The sequence below is a fragment of the Guillardia theta genome (genome assembly GCF_000315625.1).
Source record: "Guillardia theta CCMP2712 unplaced genomic scaffold GUITHscaffold_25, whole genome shotgun sequence".
Lineage (NCBI taxonomy): Eukaryota > Cryptophyceae > Pyrenomonadales > Geminigeraceae > Guillardia > Guillardia theta.
The window spans coordinates 630,149-645,120 of record NW_005434649.1 but is presented as its reverse complement, the minus strand read 5'-3'; the positions used below and the strand labels follow the sequence as shown (position 1 = coordinate 645,120).

The 14,972-nt window shown below is 54.0% G+C and overlaps 5 protein-coding genes across 5 annotated transcripts; 3 read left to right on the top strand and 2 right to left on the bottom strand.

The window, feature by feature from the left end:
* Positions 1-3,946: 3,946 nt before the first annotated feature.
* GUITHDRAFT_106667 (hypothetical protein) lies at positions 3,947-5,930 on the top strand (the record flags this gene model as incomplete). The annotated part of the gene is made up of 15 exons (XM_005834602.1): positions 3,947-3,971; positions 4,162-4,205; positions 4,248-4,330; positions 4,375-4,414; positions 4,470-4,564; positions 4,613-4,668; positions 4,716-4,773; positions 4,835-4,970; positions 5,020-5,179; positions 5,229-5,256; positions 5,302-5,416; positions 5,462-5,550; positions 5,605-5,644; positions 5,743-5,803; positions 5,854-5,930. The coding sequence occupies 15 exons, from the start codon at positions 3,947-3,949 to the stop codon at positions 5,928-5,930; spliced, it is 1,107 nt and encodes a 368-aa protein (XP_005834659.1).
* Positions 5,931-6,283: 353 nt separating this feature from the next.
* On the bottom strand, positions 6,284-7,054 carry GUITHDRAFT_106666 (hypothetical protein; the record flags this gene model as incomplete). The annotated part of the gene is made up of 1 exon (XM_005834601.1): positions 6,284-7,054. One exon carries the CDS (start codon positions 7,052-7,054, stop codon positions 6,284-6,286), a length of 771 nt encoding a protein of 256 aa, XP_005834658.1.
* Positions 7,055-7,741: 687 nt separating this feature from the next.
* GUITHDRAFT_106665 (hypothetical protein) lies at positions 7,742-8,478 on the top strand (the record flags this gene model as incomplete). Its single annotated transcript, XM_005834600.1, has 5 exons — positions 7,742-7,837; positions 7,890-7,961; positions 8,017-8,218; positions 8,264-8,334; positions 8,380-8,478. The coding sequence occupies 5 exons, from the start codon at positions 7,742-7,744 to the stop codon at positions 8,476-8,478; spliced, it is 540 nt and encodes a 179-aa protein (XP_005834657.1).
* A 160-nt stretch (positions 8,479-8,638) lies between these two features.
* Positions 8,639-9,879, bottom strand: GUITHDRAFT_137429 (hypothetical protein; the record flags this gene model as incomplete). The annotated part of the gene is made up of 6 exons (XM_005834599.1): positions 8,639-8,809; positions 8,858-8,982; positions 9,030-9,159; positions 9,354-9,411; positions 9,475-9,667; positions 9,705-9,879. 6 exons carry the CDS (start codon positions 9,877-9,879, stop codon positions 8,639-8,641), a joined length of 852 nt encoding a protein of 283 aa, XP_005834656.1.
* Positions 9,880-11,261: 1,382 nt separating this feature from the next.
* On the top strand, positions 11,262-13,004 carry GUITHDRAFT_106663 (hypothetical protein; the record flags this gene model as incomplete). Its single annotated transcript, XM_005834598.1, has 10 exons — positions 11,262-11,662; positions 11,709-11,971; positions 12,017-12,053; positions 12,098-12,156; positions 12,210-12,260; positions 12,313-12,356; positions 12,588-12,643; positions 12,699-12,778; positions 12,831-12,889; positions 12,969-13,004. 10 exons carry the CDS (start codon positions 11,262-11,264, stop codon positions 13,002-13,004), a joined length of 1,086 nt encoding a protein of 361 aa, XP_005834655.1.
* Between the last annotated feature and the right edge of the window lie 1,968 nt (positions 13,005-14,972).

Below are 14,972 nucleotides of genomic sequence, written 5' to 3'. Positions count from 1 at the left end.
CATCGCATCGCAAGGAAAGGCTCTTTCAAACGGTATTCCCAAGTCTGCGAGCACGGGGCAGACGTTCTTTCGATGAGCAGACAGAAATGCTCGGTGATGCATCAAATCATGTTGATGAGGAAATGAAGTACATGGAGGGAAATGATCTTCGCGTCCAGTTTACAGCAGTTCGAGTTGCATGGGGACGTGTCCTCCTCCTCCTCCTCCTCCTCCTCACTCCTCCCTCCCTCCTCCCTCACTCCTCCCTCCTTGCTTTCTTGACTCTTCATCTTCTTCTCTGGTCACAGGCAGAAAGTGATATCAATGACCGTCAACTTCTCGAAATCTTCTTGCAGCAGACTTTGACAACAGCTTCAGAGGTGAACAGCGAGCGAACATGCGCAGTCTGGGAGCTGAAACTTGTGATAAAGGGCATTTTGAAGCTCGTTGAGCTCTTCATCAAAGATAGAGACATCTCCGCTCTCGTACAGCAGACACAAGAGGGCAGGTCTCTTACTCTTTGCCTTCACCTTAAGATTTCTCACTCCTCGTCTTCTTCAGCGAGGAGAGCATTGCCGAGTTGAAAGCTTCCATTCTCAGAGGTACCTCGCGACTGCTCTCCTCCTCCTCTCCTCTCACTGCGATGAAGTCGATGAACGATTGGAAGAGCTCAGCCAGCTCTTGAAGGTCTCCTCCTTCCCCTCTCTCCCCTCCTTCCCTTCCCTCCACTTCACTCCCCTCCGTCCCCTCCCTTCCTCTTCTTCTCCTCCCCTTTTCTCCTCCCCTCTTCCTCTCCCCCGGGATCTGATTTCTCTCAAGATCTGCTACAAGTTCGAAGGCTTCGCTGGGAAGCACATGGGTAGTCTGCTGCTGTTCTTAGTCGGTCGGTTGACGTGCAGCAGGCGCGAGAAATCAGATCATCTTCAGCAAGAGGCTGAGCGACGAACTTCAGGTTGACGGAGAAAACGAAGAGAGGGCGGGGATGCGGGGATGACAGGGTCCTCAGACTCTCTCTGGACATTATGTTCTCCTCGAGACCTTCTACTTCAATACGTGTGTTGAAAAGGTAACAGGAGGAGGAGGAGGAGGAGGAGGAGGAGGAGGAGGAGGAGGAGGAAGGGAGGATGAGTGAAGAGGGAGATGAGAAGTAAGATGTTTTTCAGGCGTCAGGAGCCAAGAAGAACATTGAGGAGAGCAACTCGAGCAGTCTGCTTGAAGATTTCTTCTTCCTCGTCCGCAAGTGCTGGTGAGAGCACGAAACTTGTTGTCTCACCAGCGGTGTTGTCTCACTTGCCTCCAGCATGCGAGCATTCCGCTGCTCTACCTTGATCGCCGCGCTGCCGATCGCCAACAGGTGGGGGAGAAGAACGAGGAAGTCAGCTGAGGTTGTCCTGCTCAGTGTGGTAGAGATCGTCCGCGACAAGATTCAGCAGCCACTCTTCGGGTGAGGACTGCTCCTGAGAGGAGGAAGGGAGGAGGAGGAAGAGGAGGAGGAGGAGGAGGCTGAAAATCCATACAGAGAAGGAAATGAGATGAAAGTGAAGGCAAGGAAGCTAACAAGCAGAGAGGTAAGTCTGAACCTCGCCCAACTAGATTGAGATGGTGTCAACAGGCTTCTCAGCTCACCGATCATCTCAACAACGTGTCGCTGGCAGTGGAATACACAGTCAAGACAAGAAACTTCTTGTCCGCCAACTTCATGTCAACTTTCCCGGTCCTGTCCTCAGCATTGCGCTCCTTGTAGTTTTCTTCTTCCTCCCCTCGTCTCTCATCTCCCTCTCTCGTCCTCCTCTCATCTGCCTGCTCTCAGACCGCCAGTGGCTCCGTCATGGCCATGCAGACTGAGCTGGACGACATAAAGTCAGGTGGCAGCAGAAGCTGCTGGCTGGCATGGTGGGGAAGGTGAGGGAGAGGCTGCAGGGCTGGAGAAGTTGAGGACTGAATCGATGAGGACGGTGGTGGACTTGATCGCACCAGGTGAAGTGACAGCGAGGGGAGGAGGAGCAGCGGGTGAGAGGGACAGACGTGTTGACATCCCTAGCAGACGTGGTCGGACACATTGATAGAATCGTCTCTCGTGCCAACTTTGCGGCTGACCACCAAGATCAAGTTGTGCTTACATCTTCTCCTCTACTCACATTTCTTCTCTTCACCTTTACTCGGCTCTGAGCTCAACATATGTTGACTGTGTTGTCAGGTTTTCGTACAGCAGGAGCAGGCGACTCGATCAATCCTCTCAGTGATGAAGAAGACAGGAAGCAACGCTCCTCCTGTAACCCTCCTGCGCTTACCTGAGGCCCAGCTGACATCTGCCTGCAGCTGAGCGAGAAATCCTCTGGTGACGTCTTGATCAAACGACTTGAGCGAGCGATAGAGGAGGTGAGACGAGGAGACTGTCGACCCTCTCGCTGACTCCTCGCAGATTCTCGTTCCCCTGCGGGTCCGTCAGCTACTTGCTCTTGTTGTTCACCTACGTGAAGCTCCTGCAGGCTGTTTGCAAGAGATCTGTCTTCAGAGATCTCCTGCTCGACATGCTGAGGCTCATTGCCAGCAGACTGGAAGCGGTCGCTCTCTCGGCTCCTCCCTCCCTCCTCCTCATCTTCTGTGCAGGCGGTGAAGCAGAAGAAGTTCTCCGAGGCTGGCGGCCACTGCCTGGAGGCTCAGATCAGGTCTGAGGGAGATGCTCAAGTTTCGAGCTGAGCGACGAGCGAGCAGAGGAATCGCGAATCTCTTCTGCGGAGGATCGAAAGTCCGTCAAGCTGAGGGGGTGGGAGGAGAGGAAGACGAGGACGAGGACGAGGAGGTTGGCCCGCCTTTCTGTGCTCAGGGTCTCAAGACTTGCAGGGGGGGGACGTTAGCGACGCTGACGGTCGTCAAGTGCTCTACCGACTGCGCGTGATCTCCTATCTTCTCTCAGTGACTAGGGTGAGTTCGCGTGCCGTCACTCGGTCATGCTGTGATGGCTGTCCCAGGTCGCAGACGCGGTCGATGTGATGCAGGAGACGGATGGAGCAGCACTGACAGCGGAGGAAGCTCGGGAGGTTTTGAGGTTGCGCCAGGACTTCACAGAGCAGATGATAGAGGGAGTGGCGTTAGGTTAGAGGAGCGGAGCAGTGATCTAGTTTCAAGCTTTGATTCATCTTCGTCTGATAGAGAACTTCTCGATACTCAGGACAAGCTTCAATCTATACAACACCTGCGTCTACTGCGCGGGCGCTTCAAGGGTCCTGCAGCAGACAGTCAGGGGCTCGCAGAGCTTCTCTCCTCAGCCTCACATAGATATCTCCCGTGGCGTACTCGGGCATGCCCTCGTCGTCTCCGAGGCCCGACCTGACGTTTCTGCGCTCGGTGAGGTCGTAGTCGCCTGCAGCAGCGTCAGCGAAGCAGAGCAACACTGTCTCGTGCCCTTACCGTAGAGGTAATCAGAGGGACCCTGTCCTCCCTCGACTCCGATAGAGCCGATGTAGAGCAAAGAAGTAGCTTGTCGGATAAGAGCGAACATGCTGCGTTGAGCACATCGTTACCCCAGGCACATTCCTTCTCGCAGCCCTTTCTTCCTTCCTCTTCGCTGTCATCCTCCTACCTGCCTTCTGCCGCTCCCTCCGAGGTCAGGGCCTCCCCTACCTCCCCGGCCCCTCTCCCACCTTCCCTCTCTCCCCTCGAGCCAGGTTCTAACATGCTCGCCCTCTGCCGCTACTCCGACTCTTGCTGCATTCTCCCCAAAATAGATCGACAGGCAACTTCTGCCCTTCAGGCTTATCTAAATCACTTTTTAGGGGCCTCCCGGTAGTAACTGAGTCGTTACTAACCGTTACATTCGGCCTTCAGTCACGGTGGATGCCCGGAGTGACTGACCGCCGGCGGCCCGGCCGGGCGGGGCGATGCCGGGCACGTCCGAGTCACATAGCTGTCACGTGCAGTGCCGGGCCTCAGCTAACGCCGGATGCTATGGCTGCTACTACTCGCAATGGCGAGAGAAACGTCCATGGCAGGTGGGGAGAGAGACGAGGATCTTTTTCCTATCATCTCCCTTGCTTCTCCCTTGTGTCTCCCTTGTGTCTCCTCCCTGTCTCTCCTCCCTTGCTGTCCCTCTCGATCTTGTTTTCGCTGCTTCTGTTTCGGACTCGGATCCTGCCAGCTCTTCTCGCAAGCTTGTTAGCGTCTCCTTCTGACACTGTGCAGACGTGGGAGGACGGGCACAACCTTCTCGTTGTGAATTTCATCACGTGAGCGCTGCAGAGGCTGGCAAGTGGTGACGGGGGGCGCAGGTGAGGAAGGTTGTATTGAGGAACGAGCCCTGGGACTGCAAGATCGGACGAGATCGAAACCTCTACGTTGCTGAAGTTTCCAGGTGAGACAAGCGGCCATGGTGAACCCTCTGACATGTCGAGATAGAAATAGAATCATCGTGTTGAACAAGTCCACCGGCAGAGCAGTAAGATCAATCTACTTCCAGCGATTGTTCTTCACCCTCACAATCTTCTTTCCAGACGGAGTCGATAGCATACCGGACCGAGAGCGACTGCTTTCGTGGTCCGACTTCGATCTCGATCAATGAGCAGGGAAGCATGTTTGTTGCCGACAGGTGCTGGAGTGTGGGGAGAGGGAGGGCACAAGCTCTGAGACGATGCAGTGGTAGTGGAGTCATCCGGGTATTTCAGGGAGAACCCCTCTCCTGCTTGAGTCTCGGTGAGCTGGACCTCAAATTTGTATCCTCCTCTCAATCTCTCTGCCAGGCAGGCTGCAGCCGCGGAAGCGACGACACATTCCTACCCCAGGAAACTTCTCCTTTCCGTGAGTTGACAATGCATACAAGTAGGAGATCAAGTGACAAGTGCGTTGATTGCTTTCTCAGTCACATGGTTTCAACTGTTGATGACATGGTTTGGGTCTGCGATCCCGAGAGCTGCTGTGTGCAAGCTCTGTACCTCAACGGGACCTGCAAGTATCTCATCCATGCCAACTTGACAGGGATGCGAGTGAAAGTGCCGGTGAGTGCTTGCAGAGTATCTCTAGCTTGTTGCTTGACCAGACATGCAGGAAGATGGCTCGTTTGTGAGATGGAGAGATCTACCCATGAACCTCTCTCAGGAAGTGAGTGAAGTCATTCTTGGACCTGAAGATGACTTTGGGTTGAAAGTCAAACCAAGTAGCGGAAGCGTATCAGATGATTTCAACGACTTTGCGATTACCCAATGCAGTATTGGTCGTGAAAGATACTCCAGTGTGTCCTCTGCTGCTGATCGTAGCGGACAGCGGGAATCATGTCTTGAGATTGTGAGCCATGTCAAAGTTGTGCCATGGGTTGAAGTTGAGTCTCAGTTTCAATGCAACCAACGGAGCTGAGCTCGGAGCGGCCGTTGGCGGCTGGGGCAGATTTGTCGGCGAATTGAACTACCCGACAGGCCTCGCGATGCGATCAGATGGAGTCTTGCTCGTGAGCAGCTGGGGAGACTCTGAGGGTCTTGACCCCAGAGGGCAGGTGGCGGAGTCAAGGAACAGGAGGATCCAGGCGTTCGAGATGACAAGGGAAGGCGTGAGATGGCTGGGGTCGTCATGCGAGAGATACATGTGCGCTCTAGCCGCCTGCACGCTCACTTAACTGCGCTTCTGATGTCTCATCAGGACGAGCGTGACGAATATCTGCTGGGATGACAACATGAAGGTACCTCCCTCTTCCTCCTTTCTTCCAATGCTCTCTCTCCCTCCTCCTCCTCTCTCCCACTGCTCTCTCTTCCTCTCCAACTTTTGATGGACTTGAAGGACATTTGGGCCTGCGACCCTAAAGCCAAGTCCGTTAGGAACCTGCGGCTGAGCATACAAGGTGGAAGAGAAGGTTCTGGTCTCATGATATCTCATGTTGTGTGCTCATAGGTGTTGGAGGAAAATCCGAGAGCTTGAAGAAGCAACCAAAGCAGCCCAGGAAGCAACAACATCAACGACATATATAGAACAGGACAAGGCTCTTGTCCGTCGTTCCCGTTCTTTGATCCCGCGCCTGCAAGGTCTATCTACAACCTGATCGCTGATTGAGATCGGTATTGATGCTGAAAAGAGAGAGATGTAGAGTTGAGAGAAAGCAGCTTGTCTCTTCCAACAGCAGGAACGTGATTGAGGTGAAAGTTTCGAGGGGGCTGGAGACGGTCGACACTGAGACCAGCGCAGGTTGAGGAAGAGCAGCAAGAGGATGAGAGGAGGGAAGGGAGGGGACAGGGAAGAAGTCGTGAGAGTATTCACTTTCAAAGAACCAATTAGTTCAAAGACAACGAGCAATACAAGTAAATAAAGACAGTGGTCAAAGCTTCTATGACGCCGCGTGAGCAGCTTCACTTGATCGTTCGCTCGCTTGTCGCAAGCTCGATGCCACTGGTTTGCCTTCATCGCCCCCCTGCAGCATCACTCGTGCCACTGCGAGCATCTTCGCGCTCCTCTCGCAGGCCATGGCGACGAGCAGCAGGAGGGAGGACCTGACCTTGTCTCGTGTCGCCTCCGACAGCGTCAGCGGCTCCCCGTTGACCTGCACGGCATACGCGTAGCAGCAAGAGGCTGTCAGAAAGAGGGAGAGGAGCTTGTGAGAGAGGATCCAACTAGCAAGGGCCAAGACCAGGTGCGCACAGAGAAGGAGGAGCAGGTACAGGACGATGAAGTAGAGGCCCACCCCCACAAGAGTGTGCATCCCCTGAAGAGGACCGAGCTGCTGACTGAAGGACATGAGAAAGGAGGACGTGTATCGGGCAGAGGAGGAGGCAGCGATGCTTCTCTCTCGCTTCAGCACCAGCGGCCCCTCTTCGTCCTTGTAGTGAATCTTGGCGTAGACCTTGGGAGGAGCTCGATGAACCAAGGAAGTCTCAACCTCGCTCACGCGCGTAGCTTCAGGTTCCTCTCCTCTCCTCCCCCTGCGCGACTTCCCTTCCTCGTCCTCAAGGCCCGACAACTCTCTCATGCGCTGGAGCTGCTCGAGGGTCACCTCAATATCCTCTGTGCTCGGGTGGTTCATGATGTCCAGGTTAGAGCAGCCTCCCTGCATGAGTTTCAAGATCTGCCTCTCCTGCTTCGCATTGAGCGAGCTCGCCATAGTTCAGCTGGAGAAAGTGACACGGGCGAGGGCTCCTATCTTACAACGTCCATCGCTCTGTGGCTCTGCCGTCGCCTGGATAGTTTGAATTTCACCAGAGAGAACCTGCAAATAAAGTTTCTTAAGTTTCCTTCAGCAAGTCGATGATTCAGATACGACACAGCGCTGTCGTTCTTTGCATCCTCCTCCTTTCCAACTCTTGCGTCTTACGTTCCTACAGCCTTTCCGACCATCTCCTGCTCACTCTCGATTACCTGCCCCTGTTCATATTTCACTGCCCTCCCAGCAACCTTGCTTCCAATGCGTGCTTTCGTTATCAGATCTTGGCTCCCCTCATCTTCCTGTTGCCTCCTTCAACTCTTCTCATCCTTCACGTCCTGTCTCTTCCCCCTTCTCTCCCCATATTTCTCAGCTCTCCACCCACTCCTCTACCCCTCATACTTAACGGCAGCTCAGAATTCAGTCTGCTCCCTCCCTCGCCTTCCTTCTATCTTCGTCGCTCTTTCACCCTGGCTCCTCTCTCTCTCTCTCTCTCCCTCCCTCTCCATCGCTCTCCATCGCTCGTCTCCCTCCTTCCCTCCCTCCTCCTCCCCATCGTCCCCCGAATCGATTGTGTAGCCGCCATTCCCAGCAATCGCCCTCATCCCCGCGCAGCCTGACGTTTGACCACTGGCAGACAAGCAGAAGATGGCGCAGCGGCGCAAGGTTCGAACGGAGCTGACGGAGGAGCAAATGCAGGAGATCCGAGAGGTCTTCGAGACCTTCGACTCCGATGGCAGCGGGGTGAGCGCAACTCGTCAAGTCCTCCTCCTCTCCTGCTCACCCGCTTCCCCAGGCCATCGACGTCAGCGAGATGAGATACGCTATGAACATTCTCATGCCCGAGGTCAAGAACTCGCTCGAAGACGTGTGACTTCACTTGCCCCTCTTGGTGTGGTACTGATGCGTGTCTCAATGTCAAGATCGAGCAAATCATGGACAAACTTGACTCAAGCGGGAATAAAGAGATCGAATTCTCCGAATTTCTTGCTTTCATGAGACCCAAGATCTTGGAACAGGATAACAGCAAGATGGTTGACGAGCAATTCGAAAATTTCGCAGATTCTTGCTTGGAGCATCGTAATGCAGAGGAATGCAATCATCAACCTGAAGACTGCAAGAAAGGTATCTACCAGGCTTCACGTGTCGTCCAGTAATTCTGCCCAACAGTCATCACGTGGCTTGGTCTGAAGAACATCTCGGAAGTGATTCAGGCAGGATGTACAGACTTGGAGCTCAAGGTAAGAGTCGCATGCCGCGAGCTCTCAAGTTTGATCAGCTCGCAGGAAATCATCCGATACTGCTCGGAGTCGGAAGATGAGAACGCGCAATACCTTACTCGCGACCAGTTCAAGAGCATCTGCAAGTACATGCAGCTGTACTAGCTGACAGATGCTGGAACAAGAGGGAAAATGCATCTTCTTGGAACAGAAGGTCGACATCTCGTGAGGAGTGCTATCTTACTTGGATGAGGCTTCGACCGTGTAAACTTAAAAGAATTTCATCTCAACCAAATCTGCATTTCATTTATATCTTCAACCCGCATTAAGTATCGTCCTCTGATGCTCCGAGATCCAGCACAATGCCAGACCCGTCCCTGCCATCGTAGATGAAATAATTCCTCAAGGGCTTCTCCTTCCCTGTGAGAGCCTTGACCATGTGATCCGCGGCCATCCCGCCAACGATAGAGCAGACCATGCTCACGTGAAGATTCACCTGCCCCATGAGTGTCAGACTTGGCATGCTCCTCGCACACTTGTTCACCTGCATCGCGAGCTTGCGGAAGAGATCGTCTTCGAAGCACGAGGCCGAGAGGGAGTGGCGCTTGCAAAGCTCATCTCTCACGAGGTGCACTTCTTCAGCGTTCTCCACAGGTGCAGACGAAGATCCTGCCAGCCTCGTCACCCGACTCTGTCGCTATACCCACACGCGTCACCGGCTCGCTCCTGCATGGCATGAAGGAGCTGTAGTGCGTAGAATAGTTTGTTGACTTGTGCCTTTCCCTTTGTGAGCTTGGACCAGCTTGTGCTCATGGCTTGCTCCATCGAAGGGTATCTCAGCTGAAACTGCTCAGTTGTCGTTTTCTGTGTATCCTGGAAGCAAGCTCACTTCAATGGTTTGGGGATAGGCTATCGCGTACCCCTTCCTTCTTCTCCACATAATAATCATGCTCGTTAAGATCAAGAAAAAAGCATGCAAAGAAGCCATGCGAATTGACGCTGAAAAACTTGATTTTGTTTTTCCGACAGATCTCATTGACCTGCTTCTGCATGTTTGGTGCTCCATCTGAAACACAAACAAGGTCGAATTGCTTCAACCTACACCGCGCATACAAACATTTCGTCAAAAGTCCAAATTCGCTTGCGAATTGGCAAACTTACAAAGCTTCATCGAGAATTCTCTCTTCACCCTTTTCGCATCTGATAGAAGCTTTGGGATTCAGTTCTTGTAAGGATTTGATGCTTGCTTCTGCACGAGACATCTTGCCGACACACTCTGCAGGTATCAGAAATTGGCTCCCAAGGTCCTGTTCTTGAGCAATGGCGTCGTCCATCAAGCAAACGTTCCCAACTCCTGCAAACCTTTCCATCAATCTCGATCGCAATCCCACCATCGTCGATCAGACCAGCAAGAACCAAGTTCTTCACAATCTCTGCAGACATCCCACAGCAGCCATGCACCAGAACCCGAGCCTGAGTTATCTTTTGTTGGGCAGCAAATCCCCAAAGACGTATTTGCCGATCGTATTGTTTCACTTGATCCGCATCAAGTGAAGCTTCTGACATCTGAAAGGAAAAAGCTTCACCACCAGTCAACCAAGCGTGAAGGATGCAGATCTTTTATCCAGCACACTCCTGTCATCCTCTCATATCATCCTCTCACTGACGTCTCATCTTAGGAGCTCCTCTCTCTCCCTCCATCCCTCTCCGTTTCCTCTTCACTATCACAAGCTCTCTCTCCCCTTTCCTCTCTCCCTCTCTCCCTCCTTCCTGTTTCCTACCACAAGCTCTCCCCCTCTCTCTCTCCCTCTCCTTCAACCCCTCGCAACTCCACGTCCCGCCCTTGCATGAATCCTAGCTGCCCCTCATCCCCTCACACTCGCTCAGCTCGGAAGGTGAGAGCCGAGCCAGCCTCAGAGTGTACGGTTCGCGGCCCGGCTCCGACAGCCTGCCGCTACCGGGGCCGGGCCCTGCCGAACTAGTAGCATGCGCCCGTCACTGCGGCCTGGGCTGTGGTACTGTACCTCACTGCCGCCGCCGACTGTTGTCTCCTGCAAAACTGCGGCCTTGTTTAGGCCTCTCATCCCAGGGCCATCATCGGCTGATTTGTTTGTCAAGTTTGATCTTCGAATGTTTTCTAGGGCTTGAAAAACAACCGGACTCCCGGAAACACACTTGGGGCCCATACGGCCCGACGGACGGAGCATTAGACTTGTACCCGGCGTAGTGACTATGCCAAAATGCCATCATATCGACCTCAGCTGCAACAAGACCGTTTTTGCCAGTGCTCAGTGACTCGGAGTCAAGACCGAGTTTAATCATTGCGCCACACGAAACTAGAATTGAGGAGCACATGAGAGATATAGACCATGAGAGGACCTTAGCAAGACCATCGGACGGCTAACGATCGGCGTCACCTGTGCATGGCTTCAGCATCAGGGCCCGGCGGGCTCGGCCTGCCACGGCCTTGCGCTGTGCAGCCAAGTTGGCACTGGTCCGAGACTTTACCGTACTAGTCTAGTCATAATCAGTAGTAGGGGAGGCAACGAGCGTGTCAGAGGCAGCAGGTGCAGCGACGTGACCGTCAAGGCGCTACAGGAGGAGGGGTACTCTTTACAGGGATAGGGAGGGGTGGGCAACGTGACGCACGGCTGACGTCAAAGCAACTGTTCAAGTTGGAGGGGTGGGTAGAAGAAGTGTAGAGGAGGGGTGGTGAAACAGTAAACGTAAGCGAAGGTAAATTACGTCTCGTCTCCCTCCCCTCCCTACACCAGCATCTCCTCACTCCTTGCCCTCCCTCCCTACAACAGCCCCTCCTCTCTCCTTCCCAAGCTCACATGGTTCTGGTCTTGTTCCTCTCTCGCATGCCAACGCTCAATCTCCTTCTCTTGCTTCCTCTGCTCTTATGGCCTACCGCATCCGGATATCCTGAAAATCTTGTCTGCGAGATGTCCTTGAGCTTGAGCACGACCTACTCGCCCCATACAGCAGTGCAGGACAGCACTGCTGCTCTTGTCCGCCTGACCTCTGGTGGCAGCCCCGTCGACTGCGGACAAACAGTCGATGCTGGCTCATTGTTGCCTGTCAGCTTCACCGCGCCTACCGGTAGCGAGTACCTGATTGAAGTCGTCGCGTCCTCTTCCTCTGCGATTCCTTTCACCAACGGACGATGCACAGGCAAGAGGCTGGACAACAATGTTGGCTCCGTCACCGTCCCTCCCGACGGCACCATCACCATCCGAGCCGCATGGTCAACGTCCAGGAGTGCTGCCATCTTCAAGTCCCCTGACTGCGTCTACACTGTGATGCCTTCCCAGGGATGCGAAGCAGGGCTCTACCTCGACAGCGGGTGGGTTGACCTCTAGCGCTGCTGCGTGCTGAGCAGGTTCCTGCAGGGAGTGTGTCAGCTGCCCCACGTACTCAACTTCCCCTGCTCAGAGCACTTCTGCTGATGCCTGTCAATGTCTGGCGGGATACACGTCCTCCTCAGGCTCCTGCCAAGCGTGTCCTGCAGGATCCTACAAGCCGACAGTCGGGTCTGAAGCATGCTCGCCATGTCCAACAGGCTCCTTCTCGACTCTGACTGCAGCGTCCTCTTCCTCCGCCTGTGTCGCCTGTCGCAGCACATGCGCTGAAGGGGAGAAGGAGATCGTCGCTTGTAAGGGGTCTGAAAGGCGTGAAGCAGAGCTGATCCTGTTGGCAGGCTCAGCCACAACCAATCGCGTCTGCATCCCTGCCAAGTGAGGGCAGGGGGCTTGTAGAGCGGGTGATGATGGGCGTGCAGTTGCTCGAAGTGTGAGATGGGACAGTTCTTGACCGATTGCAACGTGACAGCCTCTCACGGTGCGGAGGCAGAGGCAGAGGCCTTGACGTGGCATGTGACAGCTGAATGACAGCTGGAACTTGCGTCCAGTGCTCCCCGTGTGCCCTCGGCCAATACAGAGACGGTCCCCACATTCCTCCAGCTCGCCCTCTCCCCCCCCGCTGAGTTGCTGGCAGGCTGCGCTGGTATGTCCGCTGGCGAGTGCAAGGCATGCCCTACGGTAGGGATAGAGGAGGAGGAGGAGGAGGAGGAGGAGGAGGAGGAGGAGGAGGAGGAGGAGGAGGACGTGTTGAGGTGATTGCAGGGATATTTCTCGAGTTCAACGCAGTACACCACATCCTGTCTTCCTTGTACAGGTAGATCCCTCCTGCCTTCTCTCCATCATCTCCCTTCCTGTTCTACCTTGTTGCTGAAGACATCCTCCTGTCTTTGTCTCGTCACAGTGTGCAAGTCAACAGAAACATCCGAGGGCGGGTGCTCGGTCGCAGATCAAGTTTGTGTTCCGATGTGAGCAACCAGTGGCATTCAAGCTTGTAGCCTTGACTTGTCATGGTTGACGCAGTGTGAAGTCAGTCCCGACCATCAACTTCGACGTCACTGTGCTGATTCAGCTCGCCATCGTTCTCATCGACTTCACATCAGGTTGTCTGCTTGTTTATGTCCGCAGTAGATGCTCATCCTTCTACCTCTCAAGACCTTCAAGCTCACTTCATCCATGCTGTCGCCCTCACAGCTGAGACCCTCGACAGCAACGTGAGTTGCAAACGTCCATCATCACCACCACCACCACCACCACCTCCTCCTCCTCCTCCTTGTCTCAAGTCTCTTACAGGTGATGATTGTGAGCATGGACGCTTCGTCCGGGTGAGATGATGATGATGATGATGATGATGATGATGATGATGATGATGATGATGATGATGATGATGATGATGATGATGATGGCGATGCTTGTGATGGCAGGTCGCTATCTACCGAGACCATCATCGAGTGCAAGGTACTTCAGCTGCAGCAGCTACTGCAGCACCAACATTGCAAGCGGCAGGTGCTCTGTCAAGAAGAGGATTTATCCAAGACGGTAACAAGCATGCCTACTAGCTTCTCTATCGTCTCTTCCTCGCTTCTCTCCCTTTCCCTTCTCTCGCCCTCCTCGCCTCTCCTCTCACGATGTCAAGTCGCCTCCTCTTCGTCCTGCCTCTCAGCTCCTTCCTGTTCGTTCCAGATCGTCGCGAGGTTGACGGATCGGCGGCTCAACGACAACCTCAAGGCCGAGGTTCTCCTGCTCCCCTTCCCTCACCTCCTCACATGTCCCGCAGGGCCTCCCTACCGCTGTCTTGCTCTCTGTCTCCGGTCAAACAAGTGAGCTCGCCTATCAAACCTCCTGCTCCTCTTGCTCCTCCTGTTCCTCCTCACTTCCTCCTCCTCCTCCTCTTGCTGATCTCGTTCGCTTGCTCCTGAGCTCTTCTCAAACTTGCTGCAGGTGCCGCAAGTCGGCTTTCTCCTCAGGTCTCCAGTTCTCCCTCCGCCCCTCCTCATCTGTTCAGCAGGACTCGCTCGCGCTGCTTCTGCTCTGTGCCTTCGGCCCTCTTGTCCGCAGTTGTTGGCTGCAGGATCAATGAAGAAAGTCGCCATGAGCGTCTCAACGATAACTTTGCATCATCTTGTCCACCTGGGAGGAGTAAGGAGGGAGCAGAAGAAGATTTTGTTCCTGCCTGTCGCCTCATGTTAGCGCTGAGCTCTACTCTGTTCTTCTTCATGTGATTGAGCACCCACTGGAGCGACTCGGAAGTCTGAAGGAGAAAAAGTCAGGAAGAGTGAAGGAGAAGGAGAATGGAGGAGAAGGAGGGGCAGGATAAAACCTTGCATGCTTTCAGAGCAGCTGAGTACATGTAAAGGTTGGGTTTTAGTCCGCTACTTGCACTGCTATCCTGTATGAAAATCGTAGCAAATCAGCACGTTCAAGATCGACGCAATAATCTCGATCAAGGAGAAAAGAGGGAGGAGGAGCGGGAGAGGAGGCGGGGGAAGGGAGGGAAAGTGCAGGAGGAGGAGGAGGAGGAGGAAGGATGATGGTGGATCCTGTCTGACCAGCAAGTTCATAGCTTCGCTGTTACGTCCGACCTGTTCGGCTGTTAGAGGCGGGAAAGCAGCGAGGGTGAGAGAAGACTTTCCTTCATCAGACACTTCATCATTGCCAAGTAAGTCTGTCGGGTCTTGAGCTTGCGAGGGATGGACTGAAAATCTCTTCATAGTAGAACGCGAGAGAAGAAAAGGAGCAGAGCGAAGAGTGAAGAAGCGATGAAGAGTGAAGAAGGGATGAAGATTGAAGAAGAGATGAAGAGTGAAGAGTGAAGAAGAGTGAAGAGTGAAGAAGAGTGAAGAGTGAAGAAGAGTGAAGAGTGAAGAAGCGATGAGAAGTGAACAGATGAGACGAGAAGCAATCAAGAGAAGCAACTTGTGGAGAAACAGAGCAGGGAAGAAGGAGAGGAGAATCAAAGCAGAGGATGACGTGGAGGAGGAGGAGGAAAGATGAGAAAGAGGAGGGGCGAGGGTGGTTCAGACCTCGAAGACAGCGAAGGAAGACTCTACTGCCTCCTGTGTGCCCTGCAGGATGAGAGTCAGAGGGGGCAAGAGAAACATCACAAACACCTCGATCTCACTGCTGCTGATGATGAGCGCGAAAGTTGGAGCTGTGGGAGGGACCTGTGCTTCATTGAGAGGTGGCAGAGGAGGGAGGGAGGACAAGGGGAGCGAGTGGACAGGAGGGAGGACGCGGAGAAAGTTTGAGGACAAGCAGACGGAAGAGGAGGGGAGGACCATGAGGAAGCAGAAAGCG